General features: G+C 38.1%; 1 protein-coding gene across 6 annotated transcripts in view; it reads left to right on the forward strand.

The window, feature by feature from the left end:
* The first annotated feature begins 2,215 nt into the window (after nucleotides 1-2,215).
* FXR1 (FMR1 autosomal homolog 1) overlaps nucleotides 2,216-15,631 on the forward strand; it is a 56,694-nt gene continuing 43,278 nt past the window's right edge. For 5 of the 6 annotated variants that reach the window (XM_081137842.1, XM_081137845.1, XM_081137843.1 and 2 more), the window contains exon 1: nucleotides 2,227-2,541. In XM_081137842.1, coding sequence (XP_080993968.1) covers nucleotides 2,491-2,541 — 51 coding nt within the window. In that variant the 5' untranslated portion in view covers nucleotides 2,227-2,490. Of the gene's footprint in view, nucleotides 2,542-15,631 lie in introns of all 6 variants that reach the window. The other variant, XM_081137841.1, reaches the window with a different exon arrangement.

Consider the following 15,631-nt stretch of genomic DNA (forward strand, 5'->3'; position numbering starts at 1 on the left):
TTAGCAAAAGCACATTCTAACCTGGCTGAGAGTTGTAGGCCCCAGGAAGTGCGAGTTAACCTTGTAATGATCATCTTGGAAAGATTAACAACCTGTTCCTGAAACACTGGAGTCCAGGAGGCAACCCCCCTTTGGGAAAACCCCAGCCTGAATCGATCCATTATACCCATCTTATTCCTTTGCCTACTTCTCCATGTAATCTTTGTCCTTCTACCCAACATAAACAGCTGGCTTACAGGGGTCAGGGGGTGGAGGGAGCAGATTTTATATGAATGACCCTGCTGCTCTCCCATACTGCTGGCATTATTGAAATAAACACTCATATATGATTCAACCTTATGTCTGCTTAATTGGCTAAAGTAGTAACTTGTAGCCCAGACCCACTGCGTCTGGTTTCACATTGAAGGCTGAAACAGAGAGAGAGATAAGGAGGGAGAGAGGGGAAAAGGGAGAGAGGGAGACATGGGAAGGGAGAGAAGGAGAAAGAAAAACCCATAAAGCAAAACTAGTACCCTCACACATTGCTGGTGGGAATGCAAATGGTGAAGCCACTTTGGAAGAGTCTAGCAATTCCTCAAAAGGCTAAACATGGAGTTACTACATGAGCCAACTATTCCAATTCTAGGTATATGCCCAAGAGAAATGAAAACATACATTTGTCTATAAAATAACTTGTACAGGATTCTTAATAGCAGCATTAATCCTAGTAGCCATAAAAGTGGGAAGGACCTAAATGTCTATCAAAGGATGAATAAATAAAATGATGTGGCATATTCACATGCTAATATATTTGACAATTAAAAAGGAATGAGTAGTGATACATGCTACAGAAGGATGAACCTAGAAAACATTATGCTAACTGAAAGCAGTCAGTCATAAAAGACCCCGTATTGTATGATTCCATTTATATGAATGGTCTAGACTAGGCAAGGCTATAGAGTCAGAAAGTAGATTAGTGGTTGTCCCTGGGATTTGGGGTGAAATGGGGAGTGACTACCAACAGGTACAGGGGTTCTTTTTGAGTGATGAAAAATGTACTAAAATTTATTGTGATGGTGGTTGCACCACTCTGTGAATATTCTAAAAACTATTGACTTGTACAGTTTAAATAGATCAATAGTATGGTAGGTGAATTATGTATCAGTAAGGCTGTTGGAGAAAAAAAGCAAACTAGAACATTATAATTTTGAAGGATCATAATAGGATGGTATATAAATTGTTGGATAGATGAAGCCCTTTCTAAATGGTGGCTGTTACTCACTGATGGGTAATTTGATTGCTTTCTTCAAAATGATGAACATTTTTAAAAACATTCTACACATAGCAATACAATAGTGAGCGCTTTTGCAGTCACCATTTTCTTTCTGAACTTTTAGAGATGTGGAAGTGCTGATCCAATGTTATGTACATTTTTTTAGGACTCCCCCTACCCCCCAGAAGGGCTGGGCTAGTGAGCATTTCCTTGAGAGTATAGAGTGCCAGCAAAGCATCCTTTTTTAGATTTTCCTGTCAAAGTGATGATAACAACATACCCACAAAAGAGTCCTAGTATTATTTCTAAAGGTCTTGCTTTGGGAAAGAGTTTAAGTGTTGTTAAAATATTCAAAGTACCTCCATGATAATGCGTACGGTATTGCTGCAGGTTCTGGTGGACAAGCCAAGCAGGTTGCTTCTGCTTTGATCCTACCTGTGGAAGGTAGCAAGCATTGCAGCAGGAAACCGTGGGCCCCGCTCTGCCAGAAGTTCCCCCGACCACGTCCAACAACGGGTCTTCACCTAAACTCTGCTGCCGGTTGTGAACACATCTACGTTGAACTGAAAATAAGTTTTACACAGCTCAAGTGCTAACAGGTGGGGAGAGGGCTCGGCCGAACTGTGTCACAGGTGTGGATCTGTGGAACCTGACATAAGAGAAGGCCACCGATTTTTTTAAAAAAGCTAAAAGAGTTGGGAGCGGATAGTAGGTACATTTTCAGGCTCTCTTCTCCCCTCAAAAGTCTGTCAGTGGGCAACTGGAGCCCCCCGTGTTGCTCTCCCTAGGTGAGGCAGCGGCTCCAGGGCTACCAGCGCTTCCAGAAGTTGTAGGGCAAGATTCCCGGGAGTAGTGGAATCAGGATGAAAGGCGCGGGCTGCGTCCGGGTCGCTCCTTCCCCGGCAGCTGCGGGCACCCGCCGGCCCGGGCGGGCCAGCGGCGGGCGCTGGGGGGCGGGGACGTAGGGGCGGGTCAACAAAGGTCCGCGATTGTTCCGGGAAGAGAACGGGGCGTTGGCGGCCGCAGGCGGAGCCCAGGCCCGGTGATGTAAAGAGTCGCGGGCTCTCACTGGGAGAGTCGGGGCGGCGCGGTGAGACCCCAGGGGTGTGGGGCCGGGGATTCCAGTCCCCGCCCTGTCTCCCCGCCCCTCCCCCCGCCTCCTTCACGCCCCTCCCCCCGCCTCCCCGCTGGTTGGAAAGTTTCTAGAATCTCTTCCCAGCGGCCTTTGCGGTTCCAACATGGCGGAGCTGACGGTGGAGGTTCGCGGCTCCAACGGGGCTTTCTACAAGGTACCCTCTTGCCGCTTTGTCGGGTCTTCTGGCGGCCGGAGCAGGTTTGGGGGAGGGTTGGTGGCCCCGGAGAGTGAGGTTTGGGGTCGAAAAGGGAGGCCAGACCAAAGCCTGAGGCCGCTGGGTTCTTTGCTTCTCCCCCCTTCACCCGCGGTTTAACGGTCTCGGGGGCCCGGGCTCCGTTATGTTTTGAAACAACACGTCGGACACCTCTTGCGTTTTCCTACTTAGGAACCTTTTTCTTGGATGCTAGTGCGGCCCTTGGCCGGCCGGTGAAGAGAAGCCGAGTCGCTGCCGGGCGGCGAGGAGCCCCCTGGGAGCAGGCCTGAGCGCGGCGGGGTGGGGGAGTCGTGAAAGGAGGCGGTGGGATTGTGGTCGCAGCCGCTCTCCCGCCCCTCGGACGGGGCCGGGCGGGAGCGCCGCGGCCGGCGGCTCCGACCCCTCCCCACCCCCTGGGGGGGGGCGTCGCGGAATCTTAGGAATTCACCTTTGTACTAGGGTTTGGGGCTAATAAACTTTAGTGTCTGAAGGAGAGCGAGTACGGATTTGAGGGTTAGGATCGAAGAGAGAAAACGAGGAAACCTTGAAATGTGGCGGGTTGAAATCTTGTTGCGGCCTGGGAAATAGGGCGGCGCCTGAGCCCCTTCTATTACGGAAGAAAAGGCGAGAGAGTTCCAGGCTTTAAAGTATGGTTTAAAATGTGAAATGGATCAGGGAGGCAGGTAGAGAGGTGATCAGTTTCTTTATAGCAGTTACCCAGTGGTTTTGGAAGGTGTTGAGGTTTGTTTTATTTCCCCCCACGAGGTTTTTTTGTTTGTTTCCTTCGGGAGGAAGGAGATTCATTACGATGGAATCGGGGCTGGGAAACGGAAGACGAATTCGAGAGTAGAAGAATTTAGTAGGGGCTTCCAATGTAGGGGTCACATAACTCAAAATGAAATCCTTACAGTTTAGTTCTTCCATTGTAACGGTCTCCCGATTCTCCCTTTCTCCCAAAGTATGCCAAGAGGTTACAAGATCGATACAAAACCTCCCCAGCTGTTGTCTGTCAGTCAATCTCACTAAGCCAGCATCTCAAATGTTTGAGAGTCCTGGCTATTTTTATGAAGGCGCCTTCTCCTTGTACAGGAGTATTGTGCATACGCAGAATGTATTTTCACTACGTTTCATTTTAGCATACCTTCTATTCCACGGGATTTTATTTTATTTGGTGGTCGGAATTTCCTATTTTCTAAGTGTGGTTTTTCTTTTTTCTTTCCTAGTTTACTGATTAGCTATGTGGTTTTGATTTTAACTGTCACGTGGTAATAGCATAGTGGGAAATCACAGTTGGCATCTAAAGGATCTCCCTAAGCTTTTTACAACTTTGAATCTCCTTAGGTGGTCAACATAAAGTAAAAACAGTGATTGTCTGATGGGAAGGAGTCTTAATGCATGACCAGTTACATTAGCAATCTAGGTTTAAAACTTGGTGTCAGACGGGCCTTGGCTGGGTAGCTAAGTTGGTTAGAGCGACCTCCCAACATGCCAAGGTTGCAGGTTCAATCCTGGGTCAGGGCACATGAATCAACCAATGAATGCATAAATAAATGGAACACGAATTGATGTTTTCCCCCCTCTCTCTCAAATCAATCAATCGATTAAAAAAAAAGCTCGGTGTCAAAGGACCTAAGTAAAATTTGAGTAGATATTTCATTGACTTCTGTTCTTACTGAAACCTAGTGGTTGCCTTCTCTGATTGCAGACACAGCTGTGGCACAATGCACAAAGAATGGGCTTACCATACTTTTCCTATCAAGTGTAAATAAGTTTCATCATTTTTGCATTAACACCCCCTCACCCTTGGAAAAGTGTAAAATTCTCACTATTTGGCTATACAGTTCTTGTGTAATGGAGGCATGCTTTTTTTTGGTCATATTGAAAATTAGAAAAGGATTATTTTGTCTTAAATTATTTTGCAGCATGTAGATGGTAGAACACCATTTATTTTTTGCTAAATATACTTTATGTTGATAGCCTTCATTTTTTTTTTTTTATACAACTCATTTAAGATCATCATTGAAAGTTTTAGTAAAGACTGTTTACAATCTTACTTTGGCTTCTCAGTATTTTTCTTTTTAAATCAAGTCACAGTAAGTTAAATGTCCCCATTTTGGAACTCTGAAGTACTTACTGTTGGTCCCTATCCACCTATCTTCTTGATTCTATTTGGACTTTGACTCCATTGCTCAGTGTTACCTAACAAAGTAAGGTAGCTCTTTGGCAAAGGTTGGGAAGGACCCTCCAGCCACACTTTTATGTACTAAGATAATTGCACTTGAACATTTGGAATTTTATGCCTTGCCATAATCCAGTTGTACATGTGCTTTGTGGAAACTGGTCTGAAGAACTCTGGAAGAGTGAGAATGGTTAGGTGAAGGATTTTAACTATGTGAATTGAGATTAATTTGCATATAGTAAAATTCACCTTTTTTGATACACAATTATATGAGCTTTGATAAATGCTCACAGTTGTGTAACCACAACTAGGATGAAGAGAGAGAATATTTCTGCCATTCTAAAAATTTCCCTCATGCCACTTTGTAGTCAACCTCTCTCCTAGGTTTGTTGTTTTCTATTCCCATACTTTTGCATTTTTCAGAATGTCCAATGTGTAGAATCATATACCTTGTAGCATTTTGAGTCTTCTTTCATTTGATATAGCAGCAATTTTAAGTAATTTTTTCTAATTTAAATAGTGCATGGTTAGTGAGGGAATTTTGAAAACTATCAGAAATTGCCTTGAGCCCGGCCGGGCGTGACTCAGTGGTTGAGGGTCAACCTGGGATCAGGCGATCGGGGTTCGATTCCCGGTCAGGGCACATGCCCGAGTTGCGGGCTTGATCAGTGACTCTCTCATCATTGATGTTTCTATCTCTCCTTTCCTCTCTGAAATCAATAAAGATATATATAAAAAAAATTATTAAAAAAGAAATTGCTTTGATAACAGCTATCATTTTGTTTTATTTTTTCTTTCAGTTTTTTTCAATGTACAGGTGTTTGATTTTCCTTCTTTTTTTCTCTCCTTCCTTCCGTATGCTCACTTGGCTCTAAATGTGAATTGCCAGTGAAGAATTTCAGTCATGGGATTAGTAGCCAAATATCATCATGCCTTGAGGCAGTGCTCTGTAGACATTAATGAAAGGTTTTCTCCTGGAACTTCATTTCACAAATTAATTGGAATCAGTGAAAAATTGAAGATTTAACCAAAAGTTGGGATAGTCTTTTTTATTTCCCCCAAAATATTAAATATTAACATAAATGAAAGCAAGTTCCTATCTTGCCTTTTTTGGGGGGAGGGGAGAGAAAGTGAAACAGAAACATCAATTTGTTGTTACCCTTACTTATTCATTCATTGGTTGCTTGTATATGCCCTGAGCAGAGGTTGAACCTGAAATGGCGTATCAGGACTATGCTGTCGCCAACTGAGCCACTGAGCCAGGGCTGTATCTTGCTTTTTATAACCTAACAGTGGATCTATAGTTAAAGAGAGAAAACTTGATACGTTCCTGTTTGCAGCCCTATGAATCTATGGGGATTGGAACAAATGGGAGAAATGTTCATTAAATACTTGATAGGGGATTCCATTTTATGTAAAAATTGGCTTTTATAGCCTTTTCTACCTGGAGTGTGGCATTTTAGGGTTTATACTACTAGCCATTTAAGATACCTCCTCCTCTTTTTTAAAAGTTGTGTGGCTGAATTTGTAATCTGTGATTATTGAAGTTGAAAGTCAGTCAATTTCTGGCTCATGCAGAGGAAGGTTTCCATAGTGTTCCAAGGAAATGTGTAATTTCTAAGATGGTTGAATGAAATATTAGGCCTTCTCTATAGAAAATTGAACTACTTTTAGAGCTCTGTGATTTTTTTTCTTTGACTATATAATTGACTACAAAACAAATTTTAAAGTATAATATTTCCAAAATCTTATCGTAGCTTAATTTAATATTAAATGAAATTTGATAGTAATTAAGTTATGCAGGTTTATTATCACTGTGGTGATGACCTATGGAGTTATAGAAAAGGAGTTGTGTTCTGAGAGTGTAATGACTTCACAGTTAGTATTGTGTTGATTTCTTTGTGGAGAGATTAGTAATTGAGGAAAAGATGCTGGCTGTCTTAATATTAGGGACATTGTTAAATTAAAAACATACAATTCCAGATATTTCAAGTATAATATTTAGTTTTATGTGTTTTAAAATGCGATTGTTATAAAAATGGAAAAGAGCTAAGATTTAACTAAATGAAAGGTCCAATTAACAATTTTTAAAAATTTACCTTTCGTGTAGTTTTGTTTTTGTATTACAAGAACAACATGATTATGAAAACTCTGAAAACAAATGAATAAAACAATCTACCTACCTAGAGATACATTGCCAAGGCCTTGGCCTTTTGTACTTACGGAAAGCATATTTTTTCCCATTACTTTTTTCCAGCAGTATATTTCCAACATCATATTTGTGAATTAATTGGTAATAGTTTTGAGTGCCTGTTACTTGCTAGATACTCTGTGTCACTTATACGTGTATTTTCTGGTTTTTTTCTCAAGGATTCCATGAGGTATGTGGTATCATCCCCATTTTACATTTTAGGAAACTGACATGATTAACTTGTTCAAGGTTTCACTGTAGCTGAAGTGAGATTTAACTCTAGGGTTTATCACTTTCAGTTGCCTAGTTGAGCTTAGTATTCCTCAAAGGAAATTTGAGGGTAATGAACATACATTTTAAGTTAGGAACACTGGGCAGACACTTGCCGGGATAGTAACTCTAGAAGTGAGTTCTCTACCACAGTGTTAAGGTTGTAGCAAACTAGTGTGTGTGTGTGTTTTTAGTGGGAAGAGCAATATGCCTTTCATCTTCTATGTCTGACTCCTAATTCTTGTACTGGCTGCTTGTCAGAGCTTAATTTCTTTTCATTTGTGGTATGAGACAGTTGGATATCCTCTAACACAGTTTTTCTAGTGGTGGAATCTGCTAGGTTCTTTTCACATTTAGTTCTAACAACAATAACAGCTGTTATTTATTGAGCATGCAGATTATTAGATGTTGCAGGTACTGTATATGAATTTACCTCATTAAGTCCTTTTGATCACAGTGAAGGGGAGATAGTGTTACCATCAGTTGAGGAAACTGAGGCTGTAAGTGAATGTAGGCCCATAGTATTAAAAGGAGGCTGATTCAAGATTCAGACCGTTCTCTCAGACTCTAGAGAGGATGATGTCTTTAATCGTTATAGTATGTGTTTTTTTTGATGTACAAGTGTATGGTTTATCAAGTTATTATTAGTTATAAATTACTACTAATTAATACAATGGAAGTCAAGAGGACTGAATTGGGAGGATTCCTGGAGAAATGATTTGAGCTATGTCTTCACTTTACTAAAATCTACTCTTATACAATATGGTAGTCATTAGCCATGGGACTGGAATGTGCTAAGCTGAGTTGAGATGTGCTTTAAGTGTAAAATCCATACTGGATTTCAGAGACTTAGTATGAAAAAAAGCATATACATCATAATATAAAAATACTGATTACATGTTGAAATATTTTCAATGTATTGGATTAAATAAAATTAAAATTGTACCTGTTTTTATTTTAATATGGGTACTAGAAATTTTAAAACTAGATATATAGCTTATATATAGCTTAAATTATAATTGTTGGTTATAACCACACATTTATATCATCAATTATTAGCTTTATATTATGTAAGGTATTTGGGAAAATACTTGAGATATTTTATATATGCATATATAGTAGGAAACTTTTATAATGTGGCACTTCTTGGTGGTAATCATGCCACACAGCATATTTTTTGAGGGTGCCAGAGCTTTTTAAAAAAATTTATTTTCCAATTACAGTTGATGTACAATATTATATTAGTTACAGGTGTACAATAGTGATTAGACATTTACATACCTTCTGAAGTGATAACCCCCAAAAGTCTAGTGCTCATCTGACACCATACATAGTTATTGCAGTATTATTGACTGTGGTCTATGCCATCTAGTATTTTTGAGTATCGAAAGGCTTTAGAAGATCCCTTGCCAGATCTTTAGCAAATAGTAAGAAACTGTTTTGATGGTTGTTAAATTTACTAGGACCAAAAAAATATAAAAAACAGCTCAACTAAAATAAAAGCAATGTAATGCATTGCTTTGTTAGTCTGGACATGTATATTTACATGTATGACAATCCCTTTAATTTATTTGTGCTTACATTAAAGAGGCCGAAAGCATGGCAGAATTGAACAAGCATTAAATCTGAGTTAAATATCAGTTGTTTTGTCTCTCATACTCTAGCCTTAGCACTTTCTGCTTAGCTTTTTTGGAAGATGAATAGAGATCTCCCCCAGTAATAACTAGTGGAATTTATAGGTATTGTTGGCAAAGGAACATGCATCCCCCTGGCAATATTTCTTCAAGATAATTAGTCATATTAAAACTTCTTTCTTTCCCATGTTACAAATTTTTGGTTTTATAGTTTTTCAGGTTATTTTCAAGTCTTAGATTTTCCAGTAACTTGATGTGTGTACTTAGTACATAGTAGGCCTTCAGTACATATTGAATGAACAAATGAATTAGTTATTCTTGGTTTTTGAACATACTCTGATTTATTAATCTTAGTATAACATAGCATGTATACAAAGCTAACTTTGTCACTTTTAATTTTGATTCAACTGAACTTAAATTGACTTTTTTTAGGGGTTATGTATTGATTCTGGTCAAGTTCAGATATTGTAACAGAACTTTATGCATACAGAGAGAAGTGTGGGGAACTTCAACTCTTTGGAATAGGAAAATCATAATAGTTTTGGGCGACCGTTTGGAGAACTGTTGGATGTTACAAACTTGTGAAATTAACAAGCCAAGAACCTTACTGGTATGCAAGCATTAGTAGATACTTATGCATTCTTAGGAAATATTCATATCTTCATCGTCATTCTTTTATTTAGAATACTTAAATGTTCAATACGAAGGAATGCTGGTGGTTTGCCTTGAATAACTTTTTTCCTTAATAGAACTTATTCCGTAATGATGTAATAATTTCTGTAATGTATAATGTAATTAGTAAGTTTGCAGATTTTTTTATTTGTAGAGCATGTGTCCATTGATTTAAAATAATTTCTATTTGTAGATTGGTTTCTGGGCCTTTTTGAAGTTACTTTTTTTTAAAAAATTTTTTTGGGGAGATTTGCAAAGTTTATTTGAAAATCCATAATTGTAATGGGACATTTTAATATATTTTCTCAGGAAATGAAAAACAATATTTGGTAGCATACAACAGCTGAGAAAACAGTTAATAAAATATTTTAATGAAATACCTGCAGAAGTGTTCATTTTACCAAGAAAAATACATGTACTTTTAATCACATCCAGTCAAACAATTGAAAATATATTGAGGGGTTACATTCAGTTCTCAGTAACCAGAAACACCCATAGTCTTCCTGACAGGAGGAACATGCTTATTTTCACATGTAAGGACCAGGTCAAGGCAGCCAGTGCACATGCAGCTGAGAAACAGACTCCAGTGTCCTTTTTGACTGCACCATTGTAGATGTTATGGCGAATCAGGAAAGCATACTCATTGGCACTGTGAAAGCATAAAGTGTTTCCTATACAAATTAGACCATATACAGATATAATCTAGAGAAGAGGGGAATTAGACATAGCATGAAAGTTTGAATCAGTTATCTGGTGAAGTTAAGACTTTTTTTAAAAAAATTGCATTAGCAGTCTTGAATGTTTTACTTGTTACTGGAATCAAATTACAATTTAGATCTTTTAGGTGCTATAAACATCGAACAAACAAGTTTGTTACTTAGAAAGTAGATTTGAGATCCCTAGGCATGGAAAAATTAAAAAGATGTGAGAAGTAGTGATTATATGTCTGTATGGAAAAAGTGCTGGTTTACAAAGTGTTTTAAGATATATCTTGACTCTTTAAAAAAAATTCATACATGCATATACATACGTATAGTTTTACACATACATATTCCTTTATGGTAATCCTCCCCCCCACCCCCGCCCCGTTTTTTCCTCCTCTTGGCTTCCTTTCACCACTTGATCTCTTCTTTTCCTCCATTTCATTTTAGGTAACCCATTTATAGCCAAGTATACATCATACCTGATTTTTCTTCATATTCAGTAGAATGGTATATAGATACACATTCAGATACTAATGTAGGTTTTTTCCATACTGCTCTATAAAAATAAGATAATCTACATCTTGGCTATTTTCACTTGGAATGTAATTTTTATTTTATTTTTTGTGTGTGTATATTTTTGTTTATTTTCTCCCCAATGACCCATTCCACCCTTTCCCACCCCCCTTCCCACTCCCCCTCCACCCCATTGTCCATGTCCTAGGGTTGTGCATATAAGGATATAAATTTTTTGGTTAATCTCTCCCTCTCCACCCACCCGCCCTCCTCTGTCCCTCTGATATTCGTCAGTCTGATCCATGCTTCCATGTCATTGAATCTATTCTGCTCATCAGTTATTAAGTTCTTTAGATTCCACATATAAGTGAGATCATGTGATGCTTGTCTTTCTCTGCCTGGCTTATTTCGCTTTTCATTATATTCTCCAGGTCCATCCGTACTGTCCCAAAGGGCACGAGGCCATTCTTCTTTACAGCTGCATAGTATGGAATGTAATTTTTTTTTAATTGTTATGTAATGTTTCACAGTAAGAATTACCTTGAAACCCAGCCATTCCCCAATTACTAGATACTTGGTTCTCATTTTTTTTTTTTGCTACTCCACATATTTGTTTCCATTGGATAGAGTTCAAAGAGTGGGATAGCTTGGTGGAAGGGAACTTTTTTTTTAAACTCTAATAAAGGTTAACAGATTACTTTCCAAAAGTCTTAACACTTCTTTTTCTTCCATTGATGACTGTCAACTCTTTTCTTTACATCTTTGCTGGGAATGGGTTGTATGATCTTTAATTTTTGCCTGGTGGATATAAAGGGTTATCTCATTGGAACTTTCACTTACAGATCCCTACTTGCGAATTTTAATATTTATTGGCCACTTGATTTACTTTTCCATAAGTTGCCGTCATTTACCCATTTGCTTGTTGGGATGTCATTTTTCCCTTTTTGAGATTGCTTAAGAGTCATTTATTGTAAGAGTGCCCTTCCACATTTATTATCTGTTGACATTCTGGTATCCCTGGCCACAGAGAACTTCTATTTTTTTATATACTGAACTACTTTTTCCCTGTTAAGGCTTCAGGGTTTCCAGTCTTGATTAAGACAGCCTTTGTTCAGATTATACATAAAATTTCTTAGGTTTTCCTGTAGTGTTTCATTCATTCATTTTATATTTTCTACATCAAGATTTATTTTTGAATATTTATAGGCACCATGTATTAAATAACCTGTTTTAAACTCTTTTTTTTTGGCATGTAGGGGAATTGGATATTTGCTCTCTTCAGCCAAGTCTTCCTCACTTCTAGGATTGGGATGGGAGGAGGATGTCCAACTCCAGGAAAGCTGGGTTCTTTTCAGGGTGTGTAGAACCTCCTAAGACTTGCTCCAAAAATCTCTTGGGTGCTCTGAGAAGACCATACAGTCCCCAAAAGGGGACACTGTGATTTGCTTTTTGGGCAAATGAAGTTAGGTCTTTATTTTCCTTATCTTACTGCCCTGGGCCTTCTCTCTTGTTTTACCTACCACATCATAGATAGTGGATCTGAGCCCAGTCTTAATAGTGAAACCCCCACTATACCATAGTGTCTGTAATAAGAGGTTTTTTCCCCCTTTCCCTATTGATATGCGTTCTTTTTATATATGTTAACTGTATACATAGTTCAGAAACATAATGTTTTATTATAAATTATTTAAATTATGTGACATAAAAGCTCCAGGAAGATTTACCATGGTATTTATGGGGAGGAGAGGAGTAGCTTTAAGTACTTCTGACACACCTTGGAGTGCCTGGGAATACCTTAGTTTAAGATTCTTCAACTGTTTCCTAACTGAGACTCTCATATATAAGATTGCTTAGGTTGTGATGATCACTTGCATCTGGGACCCCCTAAGTTAGTTTTCTCAACCTAATAGAGTTTCTCATCTGAATTATAAAACACTATTTTCTCAAATTTTCAAGGATGGTGCATAGCTAGTGCTATTCTAGATGCATGGGAGAGATTAACTTATTATGGACAATGAATGCCTTAATGATTGGGCTGTATTCTCTTAGAGCCCTGTTTTTAAGAAATAATTGTTTGCTTTATTCAATTTTCTTTTTTTTTTTTTTTTTTAATCCTGTAAATTGGATCATGCATGTGTAGAGTGCAAAGTAGGACAATAGATGATTCTGATTGTTGGCATGTGATTTGAGGTGAAAATTGCAAACAAACTAAGTAAGCCAAAGGTAGAGATGCCTCTAGTTGGAAGTTGGGTTTAGAGTCCAAGTAATAGGTTATTTTTCCATATATTGATTTGGGAAGTTAGTGGAAGATCCATACAATTTCATTGTATCAAAAATAGCATCAGTTGTGAGGCACTGAGGAATTGTTGCCAATTAATCTGAGTGGTAGTTTTCTTTATCTTTGAGAATTCTTGTTGTGTACTTATTGAAAGGTCGTCTTTAAACACTTGCATACAAAAAATGGAAAATATAAGCATTTAAATTTAAACCAGTAAAATTTAAATTGGTGAAAACAGCTTCACAGTCAGGTGATAGTGTTTCTTCTCACAGTATCTTCCTCAGTGCCATGGAGAGCATTGATGTTGCAAGCAAACTTTAAAAGAGCTTTCCTCTATTATCTCCAGGATTTTCTTCCAAGAATTTTCACCCACTCTGCAAGCTTTGGTGCTGGTGCTTTCTTGATTTTATCAGAAGGTGTCAGCAGAACAACCTTCTGGTAAGAAACCTCAGTCTTTCCTAAAATGGTCCTTTATTGGTTTGCTGAATGAAATGTCTAGGTGTTCCAGTCACGTGTCAAAGAAAATTGGAAACAAACCAAATTTGAGCATACTTACCTCTTTTTTTTTTTTTTTTTTTTTTAATTTTTAGAGAAAGAGGAAGGGGGAGAGAGAGAAGCATCGATTTGTTCTACTTATTTATGCATTTATTGGTTGATTCTTGTATGTGCCATGGCTGGGGATCACACCTGAAATTTTGATGCTCTAACCAGTTGACCTCCCCGCCAGGGCTTTGAGCATGCTTAAACAGTGACATTTATGCGTACTTAAATCTCCTGACTATCAGTGGCTATCAGCTATTCTAAGATGCTATCCATCAATTGTAAGAAGCATCCTGATTTCAGAGATGTTAAATCATTAGAATTGATGGGCTGGGAAGGTAGACTGGGTTCAGAGGATGAATCAGTAAATAAACTGATAATTGATCGAAGGGTAACAGGTGATAAATCGATTGTGGAAAAACCTGAGGCAAATTTTGCATAAATTATGCTATTAACTTTTCCTTTTTTCATGGGTTATGTTTTTGTAATTACATTTATCCACAACAGTAAACTTTACCTGATGTAGTTGGCGAAAGTGTAGACTTAACTCAGTCATATAGGCCTATAGGATCTGATATATAGAGAATTTGTTCTGATAGGTTACTTTTAGACTACAGTGTTTAATCATGTTTGCTTCAGTAATTAAGACATCAATTGCAGTATTTGGAGAAGGCCGTAAAAAATGTTGTTTCACTGTTGTGCCAAATAAATGGAAAAATAAAATCTCTAAATTTCACAACAGTGATCCTGAGAAAGACTTTAGGAAGTAAAACTGAAAGAAGTATCAAAGCTGGAGTGAATTTTAAATTATATAAGAATACTTGATCAGTTGTGAGTGTGAGAACTTTTTGCTTGCTTAAGAGAATAAATGTGAACTAGAGTAGAAGTTTGATTCCTGATGGATCCCTTGCTTTTACCACTTGAGACTGGAGTCATTCAGAACCTACTCTCCATTTAGCAAGATGGTACTATTTCTTGCTCAGGGTATTGGCAGTCAGCAAACTCTTCTAAGAAGAATTTTGAAATTTATGAAAGAGTTACAACTTTAGGATATAAATCTTGAGTTTTTGGATCTGGGCTTCTACACTATCGTTGAGGACTTATGCTGTCTGGTTTCTGTTCATAGTTTGCTGAGTATTAAGGTTTTAAAGTTTCTGTTTCCCTTTTATAAGGAATGTAAATTTAAGGTTGTAATGAAGTGCAATTGTAAGACATCAGTGGATTTTTTAAAAATCTAAAGTAATAGGTGAATTTGAAATGATAATTACTTTGCAGTCCAGGTACTTTTTCTAGACTACGATGATATAGTAGTCTTAATGAATTTAGTGGGAATGTTCTCAAAGGGATTCATGCATCTCTAGATTTCTAAGCCACAGCAAGCAAAGTCTCTGATAAATTGACCTGCGCTTTAAACTTAAAATTTTATTTCAACTTGCATTTATGATTTGGACAAGATAGCTGCCTTTCTAGTTGTGAACTAGTTTTTTGTGTGTGTGTGTGTGTTTTTTAATGTCTTTATTGATTTCAGAGAGAGGAAGGGAGAGGGAGAGAGAGAGAAACATCAATGATGAGAGAGTCATTGACCAGCTGCCTCCTGCATGCCCCCTACTGGGGATCGAGCCCGAAACCCGAGCATGTGCCCTGACTGGGAATTGAACCGTGATCTCCTGGATCATAGGTTGACCAACACTCAACTGCCGAGCCACTCAAGCCGGGCGTGAACTAGATTTTTATGTTTTGTCCTGGAACTTTGCCTTAAATAGGCTTTTTAGGAAAGGTGCTTTATTCACATTAGTATTGCTACCAGACTTAACCTTTTGGAGTTTAAAACTGTAAATCAGCAAAAGCATTTTATCATCTGATTGATAATGATTTAATGAAAAGAGCTCCAGACAGAAGATGAGGTTCTAAATTCAGTAATTATAACCTCCTAGGGAGTGAAATTTTGGGGTTATGTATATGTGTATGGTTTCAACTCCTTTTCTCTAATATGAGGGATTTGGAAGGTCTATAAAAGAAATTTTGTCCATCTTCAGAGTCATTAGCCGGGTTCCATAATTCACCTCTTCT

This window comes from Miniopterus schreibersii (assembly GCF_964146895.1).
Source record: "Miniopterus schreibersii genome assembly, chromosome: 5".
NCBI lineage: Eukaryota > Metazoa > Chordata > Mammalia > Chiroptera > Miniopteridae > Miniopterus > Miniopterus schreibersii.